Source organism: Pithys albifrons, chromosome 2, assembly GCF_047495875.1.
Source record: "Pithys albifrons albifrons isolate INPA30051 chromosome 2, PitAlb_v1, whole genome shotgun sequence".
Taxonomy (NCBI): Eukaryota; Metazoa; Chordata; class Aves; order Passeriformes; family Thamnophilidae; genus Pithys; species Pithys albifrons.
In genome coordinates this window covers 118424996-118451199 of record NC_092459.1, presented here as the reverse complement: position 1 = coordinate 118451199, position 26204 = coordinate 118424996, and the positions used below count along the sequence as shown (strand labels likewise).

General features: G+C 48.8%; 1 protein-coding gene across 2 annotated transcripts in view; it reads left to right on the top strand.

Moving 5' to 3' along the window:
* CFAP61 (cilia and flagella associated protein 61) overlaps positions 1–26204 on the top strand; it is a 93612-nt gene that overhangs the window by 57967 nt on the left and 9441 nt on the right. For both annotated transcript variants that reach the window (XM_071547584.1, XM_071547583.1), the window contains exons 20-24: positions 1478–1652; positions 6074–6366; positions 9216–9543; positions 9722–9813; positions 12269–12474. In XM_071547584.1, the coding sequence (XP_071403685.1) occupies positions 1478–1652; positions 6074–6366; positions 9216–9543; positions 9722–9813; positions 12269–12474 (1094 nt within the window). The remainder of the gene's footprint in view (positions 1–1477; positions 1653–6073; positions 6367–9215; positions 9544–9721; positions 9814–12268; positions 12475–26204) is intronic.

The window sequence follows — 26204 nt, the reverse complement described above, 5'->3', positions numbered from 1 at the left end:
CCACAGAAGACTTAACTCCAGCTGGTCTAACACCATTTGACCTAGTTTTGGCAATGGAGGGAATTCCTTATCAAATTAATTGCTTGTCTCACATGATGACCATGCCTAGGCATGTCCATGGTGCTGCTTGGTGTTGTAGCACACAAGCTGAGTTTCCACTGAGACTGAAGCAGACCCTTAGTTGCATGCAAGATGTGGAATCAAGCTGAGCTCCAGGCCCACAGGCTCAGCTTCCACTTGGACACCAGGGCAGGGCTGGTTCTGGCTCATGGAACCCCACAAAGCTGTCAGGCAGTGTAACCAAAGAATCTGAGCCTGTCTGCAGGTCCTGCAGTGCTGGGCCATGTCCCACACACGAACATGAGGCTGTTCCCACCACAGTGGTGTCTGGCTGTGCAGCACGTGGCCAGGTCTGTGTTCTCCTCTCAGAGCAGAGCCACACTTAAACAGCAGCCCACAGACACTGTTCAGCAGGGACGAAACAAAAGCTGGAGTGTGGGCTGAAAAAGTGCTCCTAGGAAAAGATGTTTGGAGGTAACTCTAACTTGCAAAATAATTTATGGGAAGTAACTGCAGGGGAGGAGAAATAAAACAAGGGATAAGGTTTTGTCTGCCTTTGAGGAGAAATCCCATCATCATCTACTCTCACTTTTAAGCTCTACAAAAGGACAGGAAGGAATTAAGTTTTATCATCTGGCTTCTGTTTTATTACACACAGCTCTAGTCCATCCTTTCTGAGTTGTGCTTTATTTGGTAAGCAGTCAAATTAATGCCTACTAATACATTGTATGTTATCATTTAGAGGATTTACTTGTTGAGTAAGATCTTTTGATGTCATGCCTGGTTTTATGTGACCTAACAGTATTTCAGTTGATCTGGTTGACAGTGAGAACATTGCTCAGAATGTGGATCACTGGTGCTGCACAAGTCCTAGACAAGATTCCCTTTATGCTTTGTATAATTCAGATGGATTTTGTTATTGTAAAGCAGCATTATACAGTGAACATGTCACTGAATTCTGGCATTTGAACCATCAAGAAGGTTTTGGTTCCTTTCTCTGGGACAGGATCTCTTATTTCAGAAAGTTAGCTTGATGAGAAATCATGGCTTCACAAAGAATCTCCTTTTCAAGTTCTCTGTTACTCAGAGAACTGCAGAGATCTCTCAGCTGTGTGTTTGGGCATTTCTGCTGTTGCTGTGCAGTCTGTGGTGTTTGCCACGTGCTTCCACTTGTAGCGGCACTGCTGTTGGAAATGGATCCCCCATCCCACAGAAAGCAGGGAGCACATGCCCGTGTGTGTACTCAGATCAGCATGAATCCCTGTTCTCTGTGGCGATGGGTGTGTTTGCTGCTGCTGAGTGTGCAGAAGGGTTGGGGTGTGCAGGGACAGCAGCCCTGAGGCAGTGAAGGTGAGAGTGTAACTGTCTTTTAATGACTTCAAGGTATGTGCCACTCACTCACCAGTGTTTCTCTCAGGCCCTGGCTCCCACTGGAGTAGATGTCAGCGAACTCCCAACCAGCAGTGAAGTCATGAGTAAGTGGCCACGGAGATACACAGGGAAAGTCCCTTCCAATCACTTCACTCTCAATGATGACCAGGATTGCTCACGGGCAGCACAGTGGCTGGAGGAAAACCTGGTTGGGTCCAGAGGTAAGGGGCTTCACTTACAGAAATGTTTTCTAGGCTTACTGTTTCCTGAATTCCATGGTATAATTAGTGCCTGATTAATTCTAACAAAGTCTTTCATCTGCCGTGCTTTGTTTTCCAGATTAATTTACAATTTGTTGTCATTTTTGATACCCAGCATATTTAGCTAGGAAAGAAAGGCTTGAGACAGATTAATTATCTGCAGTTATTATATAAAACAAAATGAGTCCCACATGCAAATCTGGCTGGAGTCATAATTAGCCAATTAAATAATAATTTAATTAGTGGATGTGTTTTTCTGTTAAATAGAAAAATACCTAGGACTGTGGTGTACTGCAAAGAAAACGTGTCTGCAGTAGGAAGTCTCTGTCAGCACTGTATTCAGTTGCACTGGTTACAGATTTTCACAGAGAACTGCAAGCTCCTGGTATTTTCTTTGTAACCCTTTAAATCAGACATTTGTGCAGATGTTCTCCCATCCCTGTATTTCCTCAGCCTTGTCGTGTGTTCCTGTATTCGTTAGTTCATCCACTGAAAATACCTGGGATCATCCAGGCTTCTGAGTCAGCTTTGAACTAGAGAAACAGAGAGCAGTCAGTCAATGAGTTCATGTAATGTCAGTTCCTGCCAGCTCGGAGTGAGGGCAGTTCAGAGCAGGAACGCTGTCTGGGAGTTCCTGCTGCCAGAGTGCAGCAGCAGGGCTGTCCTGAGGATGTGTTTTACCTGCCTCGTTCACAGCGTGCAATGGGAATTGGCAGGGATGTGGTGTGGTGCGAGGTTCACACCTGCCTGGCAGTCCTTTAGGGAAGTTCTTAAGACATTGGAAGGTTTTTTAACATCTTCCAGGTCTTGCTGCGATCAGGGGCAGGAGACCATCAACGTGGTGACGTTTCCTCAGGCAGCTTCCCAGCCTCGGGCATGTCACAGAACCTCGGGGACAGCCCAGCCCTGCAGCGGGACCAGCCCCTGCCCACACACCTGCCTGCTGTCCAGCTGGTACCCACAGCTGCCTGTGCATGGAGGGATGGCCATCCTGGGGCAGGGTGGACGTTGGCCCCGTGGCCACCCTGGGGCAGGGGGAGCGCCGGCCTCATGGCCGCCCTGGGGCAGGGAGAGCGCCGGCCCCAGGGCCACCCTGGGGCAGGGGGAGCGCCGGCCTCGTGGCCGCCCTGGGGCAGGGGGAGCGGCGGTCCCGTGGCCGCCCTGGGGCAGGAAGAGCGCCGGCCCCAGGGCCACCCTGGGGCAGGGGGAGCGCCGGCCTCGTGGCCACCCTGGGGCAGGGAGAGCGCCGGTCCCGTGGCCACCCTGGGGCAGGGAGAGCGCCGGTCCCGTGGCCACCCTGGGGCAGGGAGAGCGCCGGTCCCGTGGCCACCCTGGGGCAGGGAGAGCGCCGGTCCCGTGGCCACCCTGGGGCAGGGAGAGCGCCGGTCCCGTGGCCACCCTGGGGCAGGGGGAGCCCTGACCCCGTGGCCGCCCTGGGGCAGGATGGGCGTTGTCCCTGTGGCCAGCCCTGGCCCCGTGGCCACTGCTGCAGCTTTGCTGATGAAACCCAGCCACCTAATGCATGGAACCTGTTACAGCTGTAATGGTGACTAATTGAAATTCATCTGCTATTAGCTGTGACTTTCCATGAAAATAAAAAGTAGGATGGAAGTCAAGTAAGGAACAGAAGTGCTTTAATGGCCCAAAATGGAGCAATTATTTTTTTCTCTATACCTAGGCATAGTTTAATGCCTTATTAAAAGTGTGTTTGTAGGAATACACTGGCATTAAAATTCCAGTGCATGAATCCCCTGCAGAAGCCACTGATACTTTAGCTCATCCTGGGTTTCTCCTTTAGCTTTTTCAAACTGCCAAGATTCAGGTCACACTAGGGTCACTGAAATGTTGTGCTCCCACTTGTGGAAAATGAGTGAGTCTGCTCTGCAGCAGGACGCTGACACTTGGGCAGTAAATGATAAAACTACTGTAATGATCTTTATTTATGGTTGCTTTTTCCGTGAAAGATTATTATGTTTACTCACAGATACATTTTCATGTAGTTAAAAAATAAAAGCATCCTGAGGAACTGCTCTCTGTCCTATGGACATAATTTCAGTCCATAATGAATATCTGTAGTTCCTAGACTACCAGCACTGTCATCTAAAAAGCCACTAATATTGTAATAAGCAGAAGCAGTAAATTGTTGATTTACAAGAGGTCAGTAAAGGAGCATTGCTTTCCCTGATCTAATGCAGTTGTATTTAATATTACCATATAAAACAGAATTTTAATTTTCCTTGAGAAATGCAGGCACTTGTATATCCCCAAGTGCCAGTGTCTAATGCAGCCACTGAGCTTCCCTCCTACCTTGCTGCAACAGGGTAAAAACGACCAGCCTTACGTCTGTCTTCTCTTTTGGACCTCTCCTGAGGTCAGTATTACCTGCAGACAGCTGTCCTGGCAGGCATCAGCCATGGAATGGGTTCCTCTGGCTTGGAAAGTCAGCTCAGTGATGGACACATGGGACAGAATTCCTGTACTCTGTATGGTATTTTTGGAAGTAGAAAGATCTTTCTTCTCATGAGTTCAAATTGATACATTTGCAGGTGAAATTGTTCTGTCCCTCTGGTCATTGCTGTGAACAGTAAAAACATGTTTTCCATAATTTCTGAGCAGTGTACTGATGGGGCAGTTCTTTTTATTGGCAGCCACAGAGAGAGATGTTTATTTGACAGCTACAAGTAGCCAAACTGATAGGGACAAATAAAATAACCTTGTAGTCAAAGGGGAATGGTAGAGCATCTGTTAATGCTTTATCATTAATATCCCTGGGAGCTGGGGCTGTGTGCATGCTCAGTTTAGTGGTGCCCTGTGTATCATTACACAGTAAACTGTAGTCCCAAGGAAATTAGTTTAGCCTATGAAATAACACAATATGGGGTATAGGGATGCTGTCACTCTTGGTGAGACACAAATGCCAGTGCTGAGATAAACATGCAAGTTGGTTGCAGTACTGCCCGGGGGTGGGACAGGAAAGCTCTGAGAATGTGCTTTGGATGCACCCTTGTGCTGGCAGGGCAGAGCCTTGGTGTGCTGAGGCTCCTGGTGTGCAGGGGCTGATGTTGGCAGGCAGGTAGGGCTGTGCCTGCCTCTGCCTCAGCCCCGTGGCTGGAGCCTGAGGCAGATGGGCAGGAGGAACCTGCAGGGCTGGGCTCATGTGGCCTTCCTGGGAAGCGTCCTCAGCCCCAGGGACAGCAGTTCCCAGCCTGGTTTAGGAGAGCTGGGTCCTTGTGCCTGGATTACTCGAGCAGAGAAGTAGCTCCTATTCCAAGCAGAGGGGCAGAGGGAATGGGGAGGAGAGGAGCACGTTTCAGTGTCTGTTTAGAGGAATGTTTGTGTTTTATATTTAATATCATCCTGAGATAAAACACACAGCTGCTTCAATGCACCCCAACTCTGTCTCCATTATTGCCAGGAGGGCTTTAGTCATTAGTCTGGAGACTCCTGTTTTTCTCACACGGAACAGAGCCCTCCCATCCTCAGCTGTGACTGTGCCTTTTGTAGTGGCACCAGTTCAGGACAAGAACGTGCAGGGCCCTGCCTTGTGGCTCTGCAGTGCCAGGTGGGAACTGTGAGTGGGGTTGGAGCTCCCTTTGCCCAGGGTGGGAAAATGGTGGTGTTTTTCAGGAGTGGTTTCAGCAGAAGGAGCAGCAATACCCACACCCTGCTGTCCCAGCAGCTGATCAGCTCTCTGTATCCAGAGCAGGGATGATGGAGCCTGGCTGGCTCAAAGCCTGTCCTCGAGGCATTGGGTTTGGGCGCTGTGTGATGTGTGACAGAGGGGGGCACTTCCCTCAGAGAGCAGTGCAGAGCTCTCCCTGCCGTGGTGGTGGGACATGGCACGGGGCACAGGGTGTGTCTGCCAGGCTGTCCCCTGCTCTGGAGATCAGGTTGTGGCAGGAGGAAGCAGCAGCACTGCTGACCTTCATGTAGCACAAAAGCTTGTTTTCTATCACTTGGCCTTTCCACAGTTTGTGGGGGTTTTCTGCATGATGTATTCAGTTTGCTCCTGTCTGCTCCTGTTCCCGTCTGTCAGTCCTTTGAATGAGTAAAACTGAGGAGAGAGGAAAGAACAAAATAAAAATGGTGATATTTCTTTTTTTTTTTGCCCTTAGAGGCTTTTCAATCAAAATAATTTCAAATTATGGGGTCAGGATGAATGTCATACTTCTGTGTTAAGTACTTGCCTACTTTGTGGGATGTTTTGTACAGATTCTTCACTAAATTATCTTAGCTGCTGTTGCTAGGTAACATTGTTTGCTTCATAGCATCAGAGAAATAAGAGGGTCAAAGAGAGCAATTTCATGTTATTATCATCTGAGTTATCCTAATAAGGTTTTCATTGTATGTCTTAGAAATTTCCCCCCTTTTTTCCCTCTTAGGGAACGTTATTGTCTATGGGAATACAATTGACATTTACACCACAGCAGAAACGCTCCTGTCTCTGGGAATTGATGGCTCTCATATCCACCTCGTGCAGCCTCCACTTGGCTCAGGGCTGACCTGTCTCAACAACGCCGAGGTGGAGGGCGCTGTCCAGCAGGCCCTGTGCCAGGCTGGCGTGGCCCTGCACAGGGACAGTGTCCTGGCACAGTGGGGCGAGGGCAGCGACCCCGAGCTCATCACCTGGACCGCCTTCACCACTGCCACGGGCCCACTGACACTGCAGTGCTCGGTAAGTGTCTGCTTTCAGTGCATTCCCTCCGGTCTGTTGCGTTTAAGACAAAGGCCATCAATTTGAGATAGTCCCTCCTTAATTTATCTATTCTCATTGTCTTTAGAAGACTGAACATTCAATTTTTAGTCTTAAGGATTGTTTTTTTAAAGGAAATAAATCCATTGTTAATGTCCTGATTGACTTGGATTAAATGTATTTAAGTCACCTGACACACAAGTAGATGTTCACTACTGAGAAATACCTTAATTCATTTTTTAAATAATTCTAGAAATGCTTTTCTTATTTAAATGGGCAGTTACTCCTCTCTGTAGTTATGTACATTTAATTCACAGTAGAAACCAAAACCATTAGGATAGAGAGGCCTGTAAGCAGATTTCTGTCCCTCTGTTATCAGTGACTGCAGTTACGCTCAGCTCCAGTACCAAATCTTATTGAAGCTGTAGGCACACTCACAGGTGTGGCTGCACTCTGAGACCAGAGACAGCTTTTAGCTGTTCTCAAAGGCCAAGATTTTTCAGTTTTCCATTACTGGGCTAACCCACAGGAGCAGGCACTCTGATAGTCACTGTGAAACCTCCCTCTGTAGGGAGCCGCCGTTCCCACCCACACACCCTGCCCAGTGTCCACTCCTTTGTGCCTGTCCTAGAGAGCTCCCCAGGTGTCGGGGTCCCTGCTGCCCCCCCTGCACTGCAACCCTTCCCTGTTTTATATATGGGTGGCTAAACCCTTCCTGGTGGGGGTGAGGGCCTTGCACAGCACTGTTATCCATAGTGGTCTCCTGACTTTGGTCTCCATGGCACTAGTGACATTTCTCCCACTCTCCTTGTATGCAGCTCATCAAGTCCTCTCCTCTTTCCTTGAAATCCCTCCATTTTTATCCTTCTTCCACAGCTATCTCAATGTGGTTCTCTTTCTTGCAACTTGGTATCCAGTCCCCACTTCCCCACCAGCCCTGCTCTTTTCCTCACCACCTGGCCTTTGTGGCCACTCCTTCAGACCCCCCTTGCCTTGGGGTTTGTTTCTCTTGCCCACCTGTGTCCCTGCCTGTTCTTCTTCAGCCGTGGTCCTTCCCTCTGAAGGTCTCTCTCTCCCAGCCTCTAAGATGGGCAATGTTTAATGGCTTGTGATGTCAGGGGCTTTGCAGTCTCAGCCCTGTGAGCTCCTGTGCCAGGAGGCAGCTGCGCTCCCAGAGTCCAGGCTGTGCAGGAATCGGCTCTGCAGCAGCTCTGGCTGGGCCTTTGGGGATTTGAGCCAGTAGCAACAGTTGATTGGCAGTTCTTGGGGCCTTAATTTGTTGAGTCCTGCAGGATAAAAACAACGGGAGAAAATCTCCTCTTTCCCTAAAGCAGCAGCCTCCCTCCCTCCTGCCTGGGCTGACAGATGGCTCCCAGCCTGGAGGTTGCAGCCCTGCCCTCCCCTCCCCTCTGCTGACACTGCCTTGCCTGTCAGCTGGCAGGATGTGGGGCTGTGTGGTCCCCTTGCCCTCACGGGCAGAGCTTCCCTGATTTTGGAGCTCCTGAATGGTCAGAATTCCCTTAGCTCTGCATAGTTCATCACTTGGTTTCTCTATGAACAAGGCCAGGGGCTCTGGCTCCTCTGCTGCTGCATCTCTGCTATGCCAGCATTGCTAAAATTTCCAGCTCCTTTTGCTTCCCTCTCCTGTGCCTTTTCTTCCAGCTGCCTCATCCAGCCAGTCACGAGCATGGGACACTTTCTCTTAGTCCCCAGGAAAGCTCTTTGCAGGTACAAGTGGATGACACCTTTATCAAGGTCACAGCCATGTCCTCCCTGAGGGAAGGGTTGATTATGGATGCTGCTCTGTCCTGGCACAGCTGTGTCTTGGGCTCTTGAGAGTGAAGGCAGCAAGGGAATGTTTGCTCTTCTGAGACCCTTTCACTCTTTCCTCAGCCTGGACAGGAATATTTCTTGATGGGGGCAGGAACATGCAGCTTGTCCCCTAAAGGTTTTGAAAGCGGAGGGCCCAGTGTGGCAGGTGCTTTCCCTGCAGCCACAGCCTCCCTGGGCTGGGTGATCCACATGGGTCTGATGGACAGCCAGTCCCAGTGCTGGCCTCAGAGTGCAGCAGCTTTGGAGAGGTACAGGTCAGCCTGCCTCCTAAAGCCACTATGATCCAGGTCTTGAAGAGTTAGAGAAGTGTTTGGAAGTGCTATCCAAAATCTATGGCACTGTCAAATACAACAAATCTGAAAGCTTTCCTGTTCCTGTGAGTGTTCAGTCCCTTTGTACTGCTCACACACTCCTTGGCCTCTGCAGCTTCCAGTAGCTGAAATCCTGCTGCTGTAGTTGGAAGGAGGATGACATTTCCCCTGAACAAGTTTAACTTGTGCTCTTTCCATTCCATTGACTGTCCCTGTGCTGGTAACCCAAGTAACTCAGGGTTTTGGTAAGCAGGCTCAGCAGTTGGGAGAACACTTGTAATACCCAGTTATCCTGGGTACATTGTGCTTTGCTATTCCTCAGGGTGCATTTGAAAGAAAACCAGCTTTGTGTACGACTCAGGTCTGTGTTTTGTGCTTGTACTAACAGAAAATACACATGGCTGCTCACAGTTAGTTTAACCTGTAGTGAATATTGAAGCCTTTAAAATAAAACTCATCTAATAACCAGAAGAAAATGAGTCTAGCTTTGTAATTCTCCTTTCTACTGTCTTTTTTTTAAATTTTTGTAGCTGTAAATGCAGGATCAGAGGATCTGTGTATATAAAATCATACTTTATATTCTTGTTATTTTAAATAACATTTCGAAAAAGGGGCGGGTTTTGATTTATGAAATTAAGCAGTAAACAATATATAATATACTCTACACTTATTTACTTATCTTTTTAGGCATTTTTTAGCTTTGCCTACAGGACGGTGGATTATGAAACCTTTAAGGCAATCAATGATGCTTGCCTTATTTTTGATGGGAGACTTGTGATTGATGCCCAATTCCACACCAACGATGGCAGCATCAGGGCTGCAGGTCCTCTAACAAAGTTCTCCAGGAGATATTACAGAGAGGAATGGACACACAGCAACTTCAGCTCCAAAGAGATTGGCTTTGAGCTTGCTGCATCCATGCTGAGTCTCTTTGATCCAACCCCTCAGCCCCACTCCAAGCCCCCAGAGGGCCCAGATGGGCTCATCCCCATGTACAAAGGGTGCAAAGTTAAAGGTGAGTTCCACTGGATTTCTGTCACACTTCCATCCCCTGTTCCATAATTCAGACAGGTCCACCTCACCTCGGGTGCCATCTCATGGCAGGACAGCCCCCAAAGCTCCTTATGCAGGGGAAGAAGAGGATGGCAGAAGAAAGGAAAGCTTAACAAATCTCTTGTTTTCATGTATGGCAGGAGGTGTTCTTCCTGGAGGTTATAACTACTTGCACATTTCCAAACCAGCAGTTCCCATCCCCCTGGACGCAGAACTTGCCCTGAGTGATCATGTAAGTTAAATAATGGAACTTTTTCTTGGTTTCATCCTCCATTTGGAAAGATGTTCTTAGTTAGGGTAGTGCAGGTACCTGCCTAAATACCTGCATTGTATCAGAGTGCCTTGAGTAAGTGTGTGTTTGTGTGTATTTGTGGCAGCTCTGGCATGAGCTGAGCACGTGGCATGGCGGGGGGTGGTGTTTGCCCTCAGTGGGCACTGGGGCCTGTCCAGCCAGCTGAGCCTGGAGCTCTGCACACACCAGGAACAGCTGCTGGGCCAGCAGGAGCTTCAGAAGTGTCTGAACATCTCAGGGGTTTGTTTCTACACTTCCTGCTACTTGGCTTTCTCCAAAGATGCCTTTATTTTCTGTGCAGGGGACATAGGACAGTATTAGCTGGATTTTGTGCTGAGCCTCTTTCCTCCCTGCAATATGGTACTGGAAATGCATACAGAGGATAAAGCTTGGCAGTTTATCAGGGAAATTCAGTTGATTTCTAGAGTAGTTGGAATTATGCTGGAAGAGATGCTCTGTGTTTCACTGCCAGGAAATAGTGAGTCCTGCAGTCTTGGAACAGGGCACAGGGAGTCACTTCACACACTCGGCTACGTGGGGAAATGTCCCAGGAGACAAACGTGGGGATGCTTCTCTTGCTGCAGAACCTGACTTGTGAGACAAGAAAAAGAGATTAATGTCTTTTCAAGCCAGAGAGGACCATCCACCCAGGCAAGCTCCTATTGCACACAGATTATACCTTTTACCTCAGGGATTTCTGCATCAAGCCCATTCTTGCAATTGATTTAAAGAGCAGCTTTTAAAAGGCTGCTTCAGCGTTCACTTTAAAACTTGGACAACCATGGTCCATAGAAAGAAATTGTTTTGTGGTTTTTTTTAAAGAAATCCATGGTTTAGGGGGAAGGAATCAAGGCATGGCTCACCTTGTTTTCCAGACCCAGGATGAGCCTTCCAAAGCAGCATGTACTGAAAAGCAGAAAGGACCATCAGAGGGAAAAATTGGGTTTGTTACTCCAAATTGCTAGAACGTGATTAGAATTCTTTTGCAGCTGCTTTGATTACCTGCTGATTACCTGAAAAGGGACCATCTTTAAAGCCACTCCAGAAACTTCATGTGCATCCTAGAAGAATTTCCTAAGGAAGAAGTAAGAGAAGCCAGTGAAAGATATTAGCTGAGATGTGAAACCACCAAAGGTTCCTGTAGCCTAGCAACAGGTTCCTGACGAGGGAAAACAGCTTGAAAAATAGCTTTGAGCTATGGGATCATCCCAGTGCAATGGGAGGTTTGAAGCTAATTTTTACATTTTTGTCTTCAAAGTGGTTGATTTAAGTAGCTGAAGCTGAATGGTACAACTTAAGCATCATCATCCAGTGTCAGTGTTGTTTTATTGACAGCAGAGTTGGTGTTGGCAACATGTGTCAGCCCAGTTCAAATTAGCAAGAGCAGGTGAGAGTGAGCAATTTAAATCCTATATAGACACGTGTGTGTCTGTGTGTACGCACACACATGCATATATAATTAAGTATATACATATATATTCTTTTATATTCACCATTTAATGGTCTAGAACATGACCTGAGGGAAACATCCCAAGAGAGGCAGTGCAGCCTTCTGCAGACAGACCCCACCTGGACATGATGCTGTGTAAGGTGTGTGGGTTTGTTCTGGAACTGCAGGATCCTTCTGGGTATTTCTCTCCTTGTTGGAAAGCTGTTCCAGCACATCACACCTTTGACTCCTGGGAAATGTGTTACACAAAGTCAGAAATGCTCAATTGGTGTGTGATAAACCTTTGAGTTGCAGCACTGGAGTTCAGCTGTGCCTGGTTAACGTGGCAGTGTCACCCTCTGCTTGCAGACCTGCAGCTTCTGTCACATGCCATGAATTTGGACTCTGCACTTACACTGTTTGCACACACATATATTTACATATATAAAATTACAGATGCATAGTGATAAATCTGGGGACAGAGTAAGAGCCTGCTGGTGTGTTCTTCATTCCTCAGGATGGGATCCTCAGTGTGTGCTCTGTGTCATAAAAGAGGCTGAACAGAGTTCAACTGACTTGCCCAAACAGGCATCAGTGTTGTTTGGGCTGCCCCAGGGCATCCCTCCCTCCTGCTTCCAGCTGCTGCCCCAGGAGGTCCCTGTGGGTGCGGTGTCACTGCCAGCACAGCTGGAGGGCCCGGCTGCCCTCGGGGCTCTGCCGTGACACTCAGCCTGTGCTGCACCCTTGGGGGGACAATTAATCACGGTCTAAACCACACAGAAAGTGTGTCCAAGCCACAGCAAAGTGTCTGATCACCCTTGGTGCAAAGAACAGTCTCTCGATTGAAAGAAAAGGGTTGTGTGTTTAAGAAGTGGTAACTCTGGGCTGGGAGCCCCTCGCTGGCTCTGTACCTGTGCCAGGTCAGGTGTGCCACCTCTACAGCTTTCCTGGTGCTTTCTGTTCCAGGGCATGGAGATAGTCACGGGAGAGGCAGGCCTTGGGAATTACTTCAGGATGCATTTCAACAAATACAGTATGGTGGACAGCATCACTTGCTTTTCCAAGGATCCCCTTCCTGTCTCCAACTACCTGTGCTTGTACGGACAGCACGAGCGTCTGCTGAATGACCTGTGCTATCGCTGGAGGGCTGGGCAGATCACAGACCTTTACAGGTGAGAGGAGCTCTGCCTGGGGCAGAAAACCTACCTTATGGCAGAACTTTAGCTTGACTTTATTGTGATTTGTCTTCTGGCTGTTTTCCCTTGGAACAAGAGGTACACAAAGAGATTTAAAAATATTTTCCATTATTTGCCAAAATCATCAGCAGTAATGCAAGTCCTGAAGACCTTCCTGGAAAGAGCTGTGTGTCTGAGGTTTGTTCAGAGGAGGAACAGTGGTCTGCTTGACCATCTTTCATCTGAAAGAGCATTTTAGTGTCGTTACTGCTGTTATTTAGAATGTTTGGTAGGCTTAATCATTAAGAACCTGAACAATCCTTTATTACTGCAGATTCATGTTCAGAAGTCACCTATAAAAGTCTTTTTGTCACTTTGAATCAAATTTTTAAGCCAAAGATTTTTAGAAAGACAGCAAGTTCACCTGGACAGCACATTGTCAGTAGGTGTTAAGGAGAAACTGAAGGAGGGGGACACAAGTGTGTGAGATATGGACTGAGGCAAGAGGTGATTTTCTTGCCCTGTTGTGGCTGATGCTGATCAGCTCATACGTGTGGAGAACTGGAAGGAACTCAATATTCAGGTTGTGGTACCAGTAGTCCTTCTTATGGCACTAAAATGTGCATGTGCAGCCGTCGGCTCATCTCGTGCGAACCAGGCACTGGGGCTGTGGTTGTTTGCCCAGATGTGGTTACAGTGTCTGTTGTTAACAGTACCAGCAAGTTTCACACCAGTAGCAACATCTGGAAGAATAAATCATCTTGCTTTGGGGTCTGTGCCTGCAGCACAGGTAGCAGTATGTTCCTGGCCTTGCCCAACCCAGCACATGTTCCCTTTCTCTCCCTGGCTGCTCGCTGGGCACACAGCCCAGCCCAAGGGCCTCAGTGCAGCTCACGGGCTGTCCCCTCACAGCTGCACTCACAGCTTTGCAAAGGATGAGCCCTGAACTTTGTGAGCTCATTTCTTCATCAGAGACATGAGAATGTGTTAGCCTGCTTTGTGCTTGTGCTCCTGACAGGGTCCCCATGCAGGGCACGAGCTGATTGGGGATTACACAGGAAGGTCAAGTTCTAAACATCCACAGAGACTCTAAAAATGTCGGAAGAGATGAAGATCCCAGGAATGGTCTGTTAATAGGAGGTCAGGACAGACAGCACAGTGAGAGGAGCAGCTGTACCTGATGGCAGCTTGGACACTCACTGGGGAGTCACCTGCTCCTGCCAGGCTGAGGGTGCCCCCCCTGCCCCTGCCAGGCTGAGGGTGCCCCCCCTGCCCCTGCCAGGCTGAGGGTGCCCCCCCTGCCCCTGCCAGGCTAAGGGTGTCCCCCTGCCAGGCTAAGGGTGTCCCCCTGCCAGGCTGAGGGTGTCCCCCTGCCCCTGCCGGGCTGAGGGTGTCCCTCCTGCCCCTGCCGGGCTGAGGGTGTCCCTCCTGCCCCTGCCGGGCTGAGGGTGTCCCTCCTGCCCCTGCCGGGCTGAGGGTGTCCCTCCTGCCCCTGCCGGGCTGAGGGTGTTCCACCTGCCCCTGCCGGGCTGAGGGTCTCCCCCCTGCTCCTGCTCCTGCCAGGCTGAGGGTGTCCCGCCTGCCCCTGCCAGGCTGGGGATGTTCCCCCCTGCCCCTGTCAGGCTGGGGATGTTCCCCCCTGCCCCTGTCAGGCTGGGGATGTTCCCCCCTGCCCCTGTCAGGCTGAGGGTGTCCTGCCTGCTCTGTGCTCAACAGGACCCTGAGCTGAGCACCCTCGGGGTCCTCTCACATCCCCTCACAGACACCAGGGCCTGAGCCAGTGGGGTGACCGGGGTCACTGGTGTGCTGCACAAAGGGACACCACATGTCAGGACCTCAGCACATCTCTTGAGCTCTCCTTAATTAATTAGTGACGTTAAAATAATTTTGGACTTGTCCTTTACAGCCTTTAGACAGGGATGTTGTTTGGGACCTTTTGCCTCATTATTTTATCTTGCCCCTCATTAGCCTGTGGCAAAATTCCTGAATTACAGTTGCCAGGTTTTTCTTATCTGGTTATTTTATTGCCTCCCATAGTTTTCAGTCTTATTTATACCTTATCTTTAGATAGGTTTGTTCCTTCTTTTCTTGCTCTTTATCATGTGTATGAAATCCCAGAGGTTGCTCCTCAGCAATGAACATACTCTGCTCTTCAGTCCTCGCTCGTGTGGTTCTTGTGGTTCTTTGTTGTTGGGCATTGCTGCTCATCCCAGGCTTGGTGTTCCTGTCACACTGTCCATCCCACGAGGAGGGGACACTCTCCAGCAGGTGTAGCAGGCGGGAGACAGAGGAGCAAAGGGAAGGCCTTTGCAGGCAGCCAAGGCAGAGTGCAAGGACAGGTGAGAGAAGTAAGAGGAGACAGCAGGAAGGGGAAGCAAACTGCTCCTGCAAGCAGCAAATTCCTGTGCTGCTCTCAGGGGGTGCAGCAACAGAACAGGGCTGGCAATGTGATGTACTCTCATATTGTGTCATATCACATGTACAGTACATGCACATCCCACACTGCAGTGTTACATACAGTGTGCTTGAGTGTGCCATGTACAGCAACAGACAATGTTAGAACTGAGCCATGACAGGACTGTTCCTTAGAAAACCATTGCCCTGAAAAACGGTTTAGCATCTCTTGCGAGATGAAGGTTGTTTTGAGACTTTTATGTAAATAAAAAAGGTGGTGCCTGGTTGGCTTTTGGTGAGGAGCAGGAAAATGCACACTGATTGCTCTGTGTGTGGTGAAAAGAACAACTGTTTTGGGCATTGTTCACATGGTCTGTGAGGATCCTGCATGAGTGTAAACCTGGGGTTACGACTGAATTTCTCTTTGGCTTTGAAAAAAATCCTTTTAAACTAGTACACATTCTGTCTTCTAGCAAGATGTGAAGTACCCTTAGTGAAAAGAAAATGTAGACACTAAAAATGTTGTGGTTTGTCAGTTAGGCTTTTAAGCTGGATGGTTTGAAGCATCCATTCCCCTCCTCCCTTCTTTATGCCTCTGTTTTGGGGAGTGCCTTGCTATGAGGCAAGAAAGTGCAGTGTTTTAATCTCTTGGTCTGCATTTAGATTTCCCAGCATGGCATCTCGTTCCAGGAACGGACACAGTGGAACAGCTGTCACCTGGGAGCTAATTTATTTCTGTGTAGCATGCAAATTATCTTTTAAATAATTAGAGACTGCACCTAGCAGTGAATTTCCTCACTGATTTGTGTTCGGTGTAAGTGCTGAAAGTTCACCCCATGGTACCGGATTTCCTGACCAGAATGTGCCAGTGCCATTCCCAAATTAGCATTAACAACAGGCCCTCAAGGTCCAGCAAACCTGACAAAGTCACCCCTTCTGATGGTGCTCCTGAAACCACAGCTAATGGCAATAATGAGAGAAATAACATTTCCTTTTGTCTGGAGAAAAGTTCCATTGATTTTGGTATCAGTTCAATGTGATTGAAAGGTGCAGGACTTGACCCACCACCAAAGGAAGGCTTGGTTGCTGCTCTGCTTCCTCCCCTCGGTACCTGGGCTCTGTGGAGGAGGTGGAGGAGGGCACTGGACACACTTACCCTGCCCTGGAGCAGCTCCCAGGGCTCCTCTGCTCCTGCTGCCCCAGCCCAGTGTCATGCTGGGAGAGGAACCCTTCAGCCTCCAGACAGGCCAGATGTGCCCCAGTCACACTGACTGGTGTGTGTATTCCAGCTGTCTTTCAGACTTAGGTTCATTTGTGTTTCAGCCTGACAAGCAGGGTCAGAAAAAGCCATCCTGGAGTCACCTGTCACTGGGCTGCACAATGCACCAATACCTGGGCCAGTGTGAGCTGTCCGTGGGGCAGACAGTCCTGCTCTGTGGTAGTGTGTTCACAGCTCAGCAAAAGCCTCAGATGCTTTGGAATTGATTTTTTTTTCATGGAATTAATGCTTCAAGCTCTCACAGTAAACCAGCCAACACTGTATCTGATGGATCTAAATAGTTTTAAAGTTTCTTTTCCTTTCTCTTCCTTTACAAATGAGCATAGTGCCTGTCTGCTAAAGGAGGCCTTGGTGCAGCTGTCCAGCCACACAGGTGATACAACTGCTCCTCATAATGCCTTAGCTGTGATCCCAGTGGTACAGACATTAATGTGGTAACTACAGGTATTGGTCTCTTCCAGAAATAATTGCCTGTAGATGGACTTCTCTATTTGGGCCTGACCCTCACAGGTGTCAGGTGTTCCAGTGCTGTTCAGTCACATCGGGGTGGGCTCAGCTCAGCACTTGGCTAGACCTGGATTGAAGAGCCCATGCCTTTGTTTCTACCTGTGCAAACAAAGCTGAGGAAATGGGCAGTGGAGTCAGAAGATGATCCTGTCAGTCAGGCAGCTGTCTCTGCTGACTGCCCTCCAGGGGATGCACTGCATCCCTCTGAATGTTTTACAGGGGCCAAGTTCTGCTGGGCAAGTTGCAGGGCCTTGGACAGGCCTGACTAGGCAAGTCTCAGCCTCACGTGTCCTTGGGCTACAAGAAAAAGGCCCCATTGTCATAGCACTGATCTCCCTTTCCTGTGCTTTGTGCCAGGCAATGGGTCTTCTCCCTGCCCCTGGGCCTGCAGCCTGTATGGCCCTGAGAGCACAGAGCCCTTACAGTGCAGCTGTGCCATGCCAGGGCAGGAAAAGCCCCAGGAGCCAAAGGCACAGCATCCAGAACCTGAGGACTTTGGCTTTTGTCACCTGTGAGTTGAATAGCATTACTCCCTAGATTTGGACTCCACTTCAGGAAGGCGTTTGTGTAATTTTTATTGCCCATCAGGCTGTATCTGAAAAAGGCTGAACTGGAATTTGAGCCCCCAAGAGCAAGGCTCTTTCTTGCAGGGAAGACTTCTGAAGGAAAAAGAAAGCCAAGTCCAGTAGTTTAATGTGAAGTAGAGTATGCCATGCTCCTCTTCCTCCCTGACTGGAAAGCCTTTGGATTATTTCCATTGGCCTATTAGCAGATAAAAGAGATGAGTGGGGGGAGAGGTCTGAAATGTTTTTTCTTTTCTTTTTAAGCTTTTAGATTTGTTACTGATCATCAGTCCCCCACACTGCTCACAGAGGAGGAGTGTAGCCAGCCAGTGACCTCCTTTGTGTTCTCCCAGGATGAAGGCAGCTGCAAGGCAGTTGCCAAGTTATGGAACATGTCCACAGAGCAGTGGAATCTCCCTTGGCTGCATCTTAAGTACAAAACAGATAATTAGAAGGGTCTCCTGATACTTGGCAACCAAATGGATGCTCACTGGCATCATGCCTTTAATATGAGATAGAAGTGGTTCATGTAGGCTTCATTTGGCATTAATGAAAAGCAAATCTAACATGATGCATAAAAATCTGACTGCCTGGTTTCTAAAATACTTAAGGAGCATATTTCATAAATGAGGTGTGAGTGGCTTTTACTTGGGAGTGTGTAATGCTGTATTAATGAACTTGTTGTCAGCCATGACCTAGGGAAGATGATGTTTGCATCTCAGCCATGGGGCAGTGTCAGTGCTGGTGAGGTGAGGGAGCCCCCAGTGCGGGACAGTGGGAGCACATGGGAGGGAAGGTGTGAGGAAGGGTCCTGTCAGAGGTGCCCTCGTGGTGCTAATCACGTTCTGAATGGCGCCCTCTGAAAGGCTGTTGCTCTCCCACCCCTGCTCTGTTTCCTCCCGTGCTCTGCTCCCACTGTGCTCTCCCACCCCCTGCTCCGTTCCTCCTGTGCTCTGCTCCCACTGCGCTCTCCCACCCCCTGCTCCGTTTCCTCCCGTGCTCTGCTCCCACTGTGCTCTCCCACCCCCTGCTCCGTTTCCTCCCGTGCTCTGCTCCCGCTGTGCTCTCCCACCCCTGCTCCGTTTCCTCCTGTGCTCTGCTCCCGCTGTGCTCTCCCACCCCTGCTCTGTTTCCTCCTGTGCTCTGCTCCCGCTGTGCTCTCCCACCCCTGCTCTGTTTCCTCCAGTGCCTTTGCTCCCACCGTGCTCTCCCACTCCTGCTCTGTTTCCTCCAGTGCTCTGCTCCCACCGTGCTCTCCCACCCCCTGCTCTGTTTCCTCCCATGCTCTGCTCCCACTGTGCTCTCCCACCCCTGCTCCGTTCCTCCCGTACTCTGCTCCCACCGTGCTCTCCCACTCTCTGCTCCTGTTTCCTCCCATGCTCTGCTCCCACCATGCTGTCCCTGCCGTGCTGTTGGTGGGTCACTGGGATGCTGCTTCAGGCACTGCTGGTGTTGGACCCTGGGTGACACAGGGTGTGGAGTGACCCAGGCACTGTGAGCAACACCTGACACAGAGCTCTGAGGGCTCTGCTTGTACTGTGTCCAGAGTTAGTTCTGGACAGAAATGTGTTTTTAGTCATCTGCACTTACCTCGCTTTGCATCCTGGGGCCGCCTTGGTGTGCACAGGCCAGACATGCAGACCTTGGTGAACATACATGTAGGCTGGACATACATGTGTGTACATGTAGGGTGTGCATACACACGTGCAGGCTGTCCATTTGTTTATGTTGTACATCCATGTGTGTAGGCTGCACACAAAGTGGCACAGCTTCAGCAGCAACAGGTACTGATAGGCCATAGCACATGAGGCTGCCAAACATGCAGCAGGAATATGTGAAGGGTCAGGTTCCCTTTCCCTGAGAGGCTTTGGAAAACTATAAATGTAGAAACAGCACTGGGTGTTTCCTTGGCTGCTCTCCTCAAACCCTGATTCTTACTCTTGCATTGTGTTTTGTATATTGGCTGTACAAACTAAATGCTCAAAAATATTTTGAGCTTCATGAACAGCATTGATGTATTTTGAAGTAACCACTAAGATTTTTCCACTAAAGTTCAATTCTCACGCCCTGGTGCTGTTACATTAGGCTGAAGGTGATTTATTAAGCAGTGTCATTCAGTGAGACTGTAAGGAGAAACTCCACACTGGACTGTTTATTGACCCAATGCTAATAAACCTCACAATGTAACAAATAAGAAAAAGAAGAACATTTGATGGTTTGGGCATCATTGTTAAAAGAACTCGGTAAAGAGATAATTCTGTTACTCATAGGTGATTATTTAAACATGAAATGTATGTCACATAGAAAAGCTGATTTGAACCCAGACTTTGCAGAATGAAGAGTGCTTGTTCATTAAGAGGAACACTAGAATGCCATGCCCTGCTGCTGTCTGGAGTCTGCTGGATCCCACACCATGAGCACACTGCGATTACATTTAAGGGATTCCACCTTGGGCTTCTGTTGATCATGCAGACAGTGAGATGTTTATTCTGCAGGGATGAATGAGACTGGAAAGGAACTGTGGCAGGTAGTGAGCACGGCTGAGAGGCACCAGTGCTGCTTGTACACTCTGCAGCCTGATTAGAGGGAAATGTATGTGCTTTTTATGAAGAGAGAGACAGGAATAGTAAAGAAAAGCACATGAAGGGGTGTTTTGCTCCCCGAATTCACCACTAACCCCACCATGCACTGGTACAGCTGCACGTACACACCTGATCAATGCCAGTGCTGGAGACTCCTGGATATTCCTGCAGTTCCAAAGGAGCAGCCAACTTGCCGATGAAGAGCCGTGTTACTAAGAAACCCCATGTCCAAATTAGTAAGGAAAGGTCGTCAGCTGAACCTACCACATTAACGTGCAGCCGGAGCTGCTGATTCATCTTAGCAACTGAGGACACCATTATGAATGACTGAACTCTGAAGCCATAAACAGTTGCAGGAGAGCAATCATACCCCTGCACACAGCCTGTCTGATGGTTTTGTTCATCAGGTTTAATTTCCTTTTAACTGGTTTCCATAATGCATTATGTGTGAAATGGCACTATGTGCAAAAATGCAGCAAATGTTGGGGCAGCCACAAAGTGCACAGAGTGCAGACAGCAATGCTCCCATGTCAGCTTTAAAGAGCAGCCCAGTAAGAATCAGCTACACCATAACTGCCACAATCTGGTGAAGAATCTAAACTTTACTAAAGGCCAGTGCTGAAATAATGGAGAGTCTCTTCTGAGGACACTTAGAACAGGAAAGGGCTGCAGTGTCTCAGCACCAGGTCTTGCTTTCCAAGGGTGCCTCTGGGTGTGGTGCTGTACCTACATCTCCAGAATACTAAAAATGCTGCAAACAGCACTGGTTGGTCAGTCATGATGGGTCCCTGGTGCTGGCAGGCCATGCACAGTGTCACCCCCTGCCCCTGCAGCAGCCCCAGGCGGGTTTGGGGCTGGGCCAGGATCGTCCTCAGTGAAGTCTGGATTCAGTGGCTGTTTTTCTGAAGCAAGAATTGCAGGAGCAGTTGCCCTGCACTCTGGTTTGCCACTGCAGCTACAGAGATTAGGGGATTGTAAAGCACAGCTTCTAAACAGCTATCTTCCAAAGAGAGGATGCTGCGGGTTCTGTGAGAAGTGGTAAAGAAGCACAGGCTTTGTTTCCAGGATTTCCATCTCAAAAAATGACAAAAGAAATGTCAGCCTCTGAATTCATGTGCAGATTCACTTTGTGAAACTGTCCAATGGAGTCCCTCAGGGATTTGTTGTCCACAGGACTGTTTAGCAGCAGTGAGTAGGACACCTGGACGGACACACAGGTGTTCAGGGAGCAGAACTGCAGAGCAAGGAGCTAAAGATCCTTCTTGCTACAGCCAGGGCTGTTGGTTCAGCATCTGCTTGACTGTTCAGCAGCAGTAGGTGAGCATTAGGAAATTGCAGGCCAGGGGCCATGTTATGGCCTTTGTGCTGAGGAACAGGTGCTGCTCCAGGGGATTTTACACAAATTGGTCCTGCTTTTTACCTACGTAAACAAGCTGGCTTTCAAAATTATTATTCAGATGATACTTGGCAGGAAATGCTCAGTGGGTTTATTTGTATTTTCTTTAAATTAACACTTTATGATACCTGGTCTGGCTATCCAAGGTACATCTGGAATTATTCTGTACCTTTTACTGGAGTTGCCATATTTTGTAATTAAGAGTCTTAAAAACATCCATATATTGTTCCCAAAACAACACATCTTGGGTGTTTGTGTTGGAGAAAAGACTTGCTGTTCTGCAAGCTGTGGTTGGGAAATATTGTCAGTATGACCTGGAAATTACAATTGTGCTGCATCCCATCCCTCTACAGTACTGGGAAGTGGAATTGCCTGCTCTGTGTGGGCAATCCTGGCATAATTGTGTTCCACTTGAGCCTGTGTCAGCTGAACAGCTTCAGTTTCCTCTGAGTTGTGCTTCTGGTGTTTGTGGAACAGCAGTTTGTGTCTGACTGGGCCCTGCTCTGGGCGGCCTTTGCCATGCTGTGCCAGAGGTGCACTGAGAGACTCAGCTTCCATAATCCACCAAAGTCACTCAAGATTTAGGAATCCAAAGGTGGTAGGGAAGGACTTGGCCTGTCCTGAGGGCTGAAGATTTGAGAATGGACAGTATCTTCCAGATGTAGCTGGTACAGCCTGAAGAATTTTGCATTTCAAGCGTTATATTTCCTCTTAAAAAAAAGAAATTTAAATCCAGGAAAATGGATGTCCAGGTTGAAAATTCCCCACGCTGTACAAAGTGTGGGAAGCTCCAAAGGGGAAAGGAGACTCTGCACTCCTTACAGATTAACGGAGATTGAGATGATCAATGACTCTGCTTGTATTGGCTGCTCAAAAGCCACGTGTGCCAAGGGCACAGCAGTGACCAGAGGGACAGAGGGGCAGGGCACTGGTGACTCATGGACAGCTCTGGGAAGAAAAATGGGATTTCAGGACATCTCTAATAGGGCTTGTTTACAGACATTTAATGCAGTTTGCAAACAGATTCAACCCACTTCATGAGCTGCCCAAGTCTCTGAACTCCCCTTGAGTATCTGCATGTTGTTGGAAGTGTGGGGATAGCAGGGATGTGAGGAGCTCAGTTTGGGTTTGCTGTTTCCAGCAGGGATGTGAGGAGCTCAGTTTGAGTTTGCTGTTTCCCTAAAAGCTCTGAGTAGCCGCAGAACAGCCAGAGACACGGCACCCTCCAGACCTGTAACTGCTGACAGGCCAGTCTGCAGAGGGATTTTTCACAGGTGCCAGCACGAGGTGCCATCTGCCCTTTGAGCCTCGGAAAATGCCACCTCCTCCTGGTCCCAGCACAGGGAGAAGCAGCAGCGTGTGCCCCTCTCTGGGGTCAGTGCCAGTCCCTGGGGCTGCAGCACACGGATGGGGTGGATACACTCACCTGCATGCAGGGAGTGTCCCAGGGAGCTGGATGAGCCATCAGTTCTGCATTCCGAGGGTGTGGGGTGTGCCCTCAGGCCTGTCCGTGGTGGCACCAGCCACCTCTGCTGCCACCGGGCTCACAGAAGTGGCGACTAAAGGAATGGAGGTAGTTTAAAAACATACTACAGTCCTCACAGTAAAAGGAAAATTGCTGTTTTTTAGGCTGTAATAATGAGATTTACTTTTGCATGAAGAGGAATGAGGAAATGAAACCTTTTTTAAAAAATGGGTGTCTTTTTCTGCAATGTTTGGTACATTTACATCACTGTGTTCAGGTTCTCTTTCCACCAGTGGTTTGGGTTTTTTTGAGAGGATTTCAGATGAGATGTTCCAATGACACCACACAGTGTGAAACACAGACAAACCCAACACTGGTTCTCAGAAGCCCATCTGGATTAGCATGAGTGGAAATTATTTAGGCCTTGCTTGACTTTTGTTTCCATGAAGGAATCCCCACTTGGAGTGGTTTGGAAAACTTTTAGGGGTGTGATAAAACTGATCTGTGGGTTACAGCTAGGCCAGTCTTGTGAGTGACAAGAACTCAGGCTTCCCAGAGCTGCTCAGCTCCCAGAGCTGGTGCTCTCCCTCTGTCAGGCTCTCCCTGTCACAGGATTGTAAATGGTTTAAAACCCCTGCAATTACTGATCTTTTGTTCACTTTATACCTTGGTTTTTGTTTGTTGCTGTACAAACCAATTGTGTTATTCTGAAGGTTTTCTCTTCAGATTTTAAGACTTTCTGGCTTCACACCTCGCTGCTGGTGCTGCATCCTGTGCACCCTGCATCCTCTCTGCCAGGACACAGAACCAGCTTCCACAGGGGCTGCTTCTCCAAATGTGGTGTGTTCCTGCAAATCAAAGGGAGAGTTACTACCAGCAGCTCAGGGATGGACAGCCACATGCACACACACTCCATTTTTCCTTGCTAGCAGTGCCCAACTCTGTCCATTTTATTTATACTGTTTGCAAGGGGGGGAAGGATTCTGTGCCTTTTGTACAGGACATCATAAAGTGTTTCCTTCCTCCTTGTCTCTCATCCAATGTAGGCTGCACCTCCCAAATTAGGCAGAACAGACTTTACATCTTGCTTGTCAATGAGAGCAAGCCCAGCTCCCTGGCAACAAGGAGGGTGTCACTCCTTGTCCCCCTTTCATCCTGTCTGGCACAGCCGCCTTCCTGCGGCCAGGGCTGTCCAGGCTTCCAGCAGGCTCCCTGCTAGCCAGGGACCACCTTTGCACACCCACTGTGCTCCTGGCACACACTGGCATCTTGCACATGTTTGGCCTGATCCCTCTGGCAGGTTCTGAAAGCCTGAGCGCTGCAAACACATGTGGCAGGCGCTGTTCTCATGATAGCAGAGCAGCCTCAGCCCCCGCTGGGAGCCTGCCAGGCCCAGCCCCAGCTCCCACACTGAAGGAATAGCATTATTTATACTTTGGAGCCTTCCACGCTTCGCCCTCAGGGAGTGCTGCTCAAGTGGTAATAAAATTCAGAATGAGCCTCAGAAAGTCAACTTGTTGGTTTGGATTCAAATGGGTTTTTCATTATTAAACTTCCCTTTAGCAGCCATATGTAGAGCTGCTCTCAGAAACACCAAGTGCCCCCTGAGAAAGGTGATTCAGACTGAAAGGATACACAGGTGAAAGCACAGAGCCAGCAAAGAAAGTGAACTGTTTCTGTGAGGTGATTCTCCAAATTGCCCTCCATGGGGACAGTTCAGGTTGAGGAAAATGAAGGGAGTCTGGGGGCAAATGTTGGGTATGGGGAGCTCCTTCTGGCACCCTATCTAGAAAACATGGACATGGCATTCTCTGTTCCCTAAGAAAGGGAATTTTATTTGCACTAAATATTCCAAACTGGGCAACACATTTCAGGTTTTGAGCTCCAAATCTGTGAGTATTGACAGGAACAGTTAAAATCATGCTTATAAATGGCCTGGTAATGGTGGCAGGAATACAGAGCACCCCTGAAACATTGATAAACAGCATTTAATGTAACACCTCAGTGAGAGAGGTGAGCACTTTCACTGAGGTGAGGCAGTGGGAGGGTGTGCTCAGCTGAGAGAGCAAATCACCACCTCAGGGTTACAGTTATAACTGATGCCAGCTTGAAGGCAAAACACTTGACCACTGGCTTTTAGCAGGGCATATCAGTAAAAATAGTCTTTAATTACCTTAATGTCTCTTTGCTCTCTTGTATCAGTAAATTAAAGGCTTGTATTGGGTGAGCGGTTTCTTCTGAAATTGAAGGGGGTTTAAATATTTGAGGAATACTGTGATATTCTGCAGCTCTGTGCACATTACAGGTGTGCAGTTCCTGAAATACAGATCCTTAAAGCTGAGCTCATCCTTCCTAACCTGCATATGTGAATGAGCAGCTCTGTGGTGGTACCTCCTGGGCTGGGCAGGGCAGCACTTGCTGTAGCAGGGACATGGTGTTTGGAATAGTGTCCATGAATATTTAAACCTCTCTGGGCTGTGCAGATTCTGAGGCAGCCAAGCCAGCCTGGCACGTGGAAAGGGATGGGGGTGGGTGCAGGGGCAGAGGGGGGCTGGGCGTGTGCAGCCCCAGCCAAGTGTGCCAGGCACACAGAGTGCTTTTCATGGCACAAGGCGTGAGGGAGAGCTAAGGTGTCATCCAGAGCAGGAGGGGGAAACCCTGCCCTTGGATGTGGAGGACATAAAATCTGCAGAGAGGGACCTGCACATTAGTTCTCTGTAGACAGAGATACTAAACTGGTGTAGCAGCGCCTTTTAAGTTGCCTTATGCAGATGTTCATTCAGAGCCCCCACAGCTGGGCCAGGTGAGAGCATTTGTGTGCTGGGGCAGTGCCAGGTCCTGCTGCCATTCCAGAGGCACAGGCATTGGGCACAGCCATGCCAGTGTCCCCTCTGCCACCCTCCTGGGTGACCCTGCTGACATCTGCTCGGTCATTACGGGGATGAGCGTGGGGCACCTCCCGACTGCCGCCACCATTAACAGGAATTGCACACCAAGCATCTTGCCCGAGCTGGGAAAATTATCTTTCATTATACAGAGAGATAAATCACAGCTTTGTAATCTGGCTGCCTCCAGTTATATTTACAGCTGGGAGGTTCTGCCTAGGGCCTTGTCCTCTCCATCCTTTTCCTACTTTTTCATGGAAGAATGGTCTGGTAAATGCTGTCACTGAAAGAAAAAGTTGCAAGAGCTTCCTCCTAGAATCGGTTCAATTTAGTTTCATTGCACTGGCGCAAAGAACATATTGCAGCGCTGGGGTGGCCTGTTTTTCTGGCTTTTATTAATCCAGAAACCTTAATGATGAACAACATTTGTGTCATTGTCTACACAAATTTAATTTGTTTATGCAGCAGTTCAGTTAATCCTGCAATCTGCTTTTCTCAAATGAGGACAGATAATGGAGACACCGTTCTTTACAGGTCTTCAGGCTTTTAAATTCTGATAAAATCAGGATTCTTCACTGGGTCTTGCTACAGCTCTGAATTAAGCCACTTTAAATGTAATTACTGAAGCTGGCTGTACATCAGGAACATCCATTAAA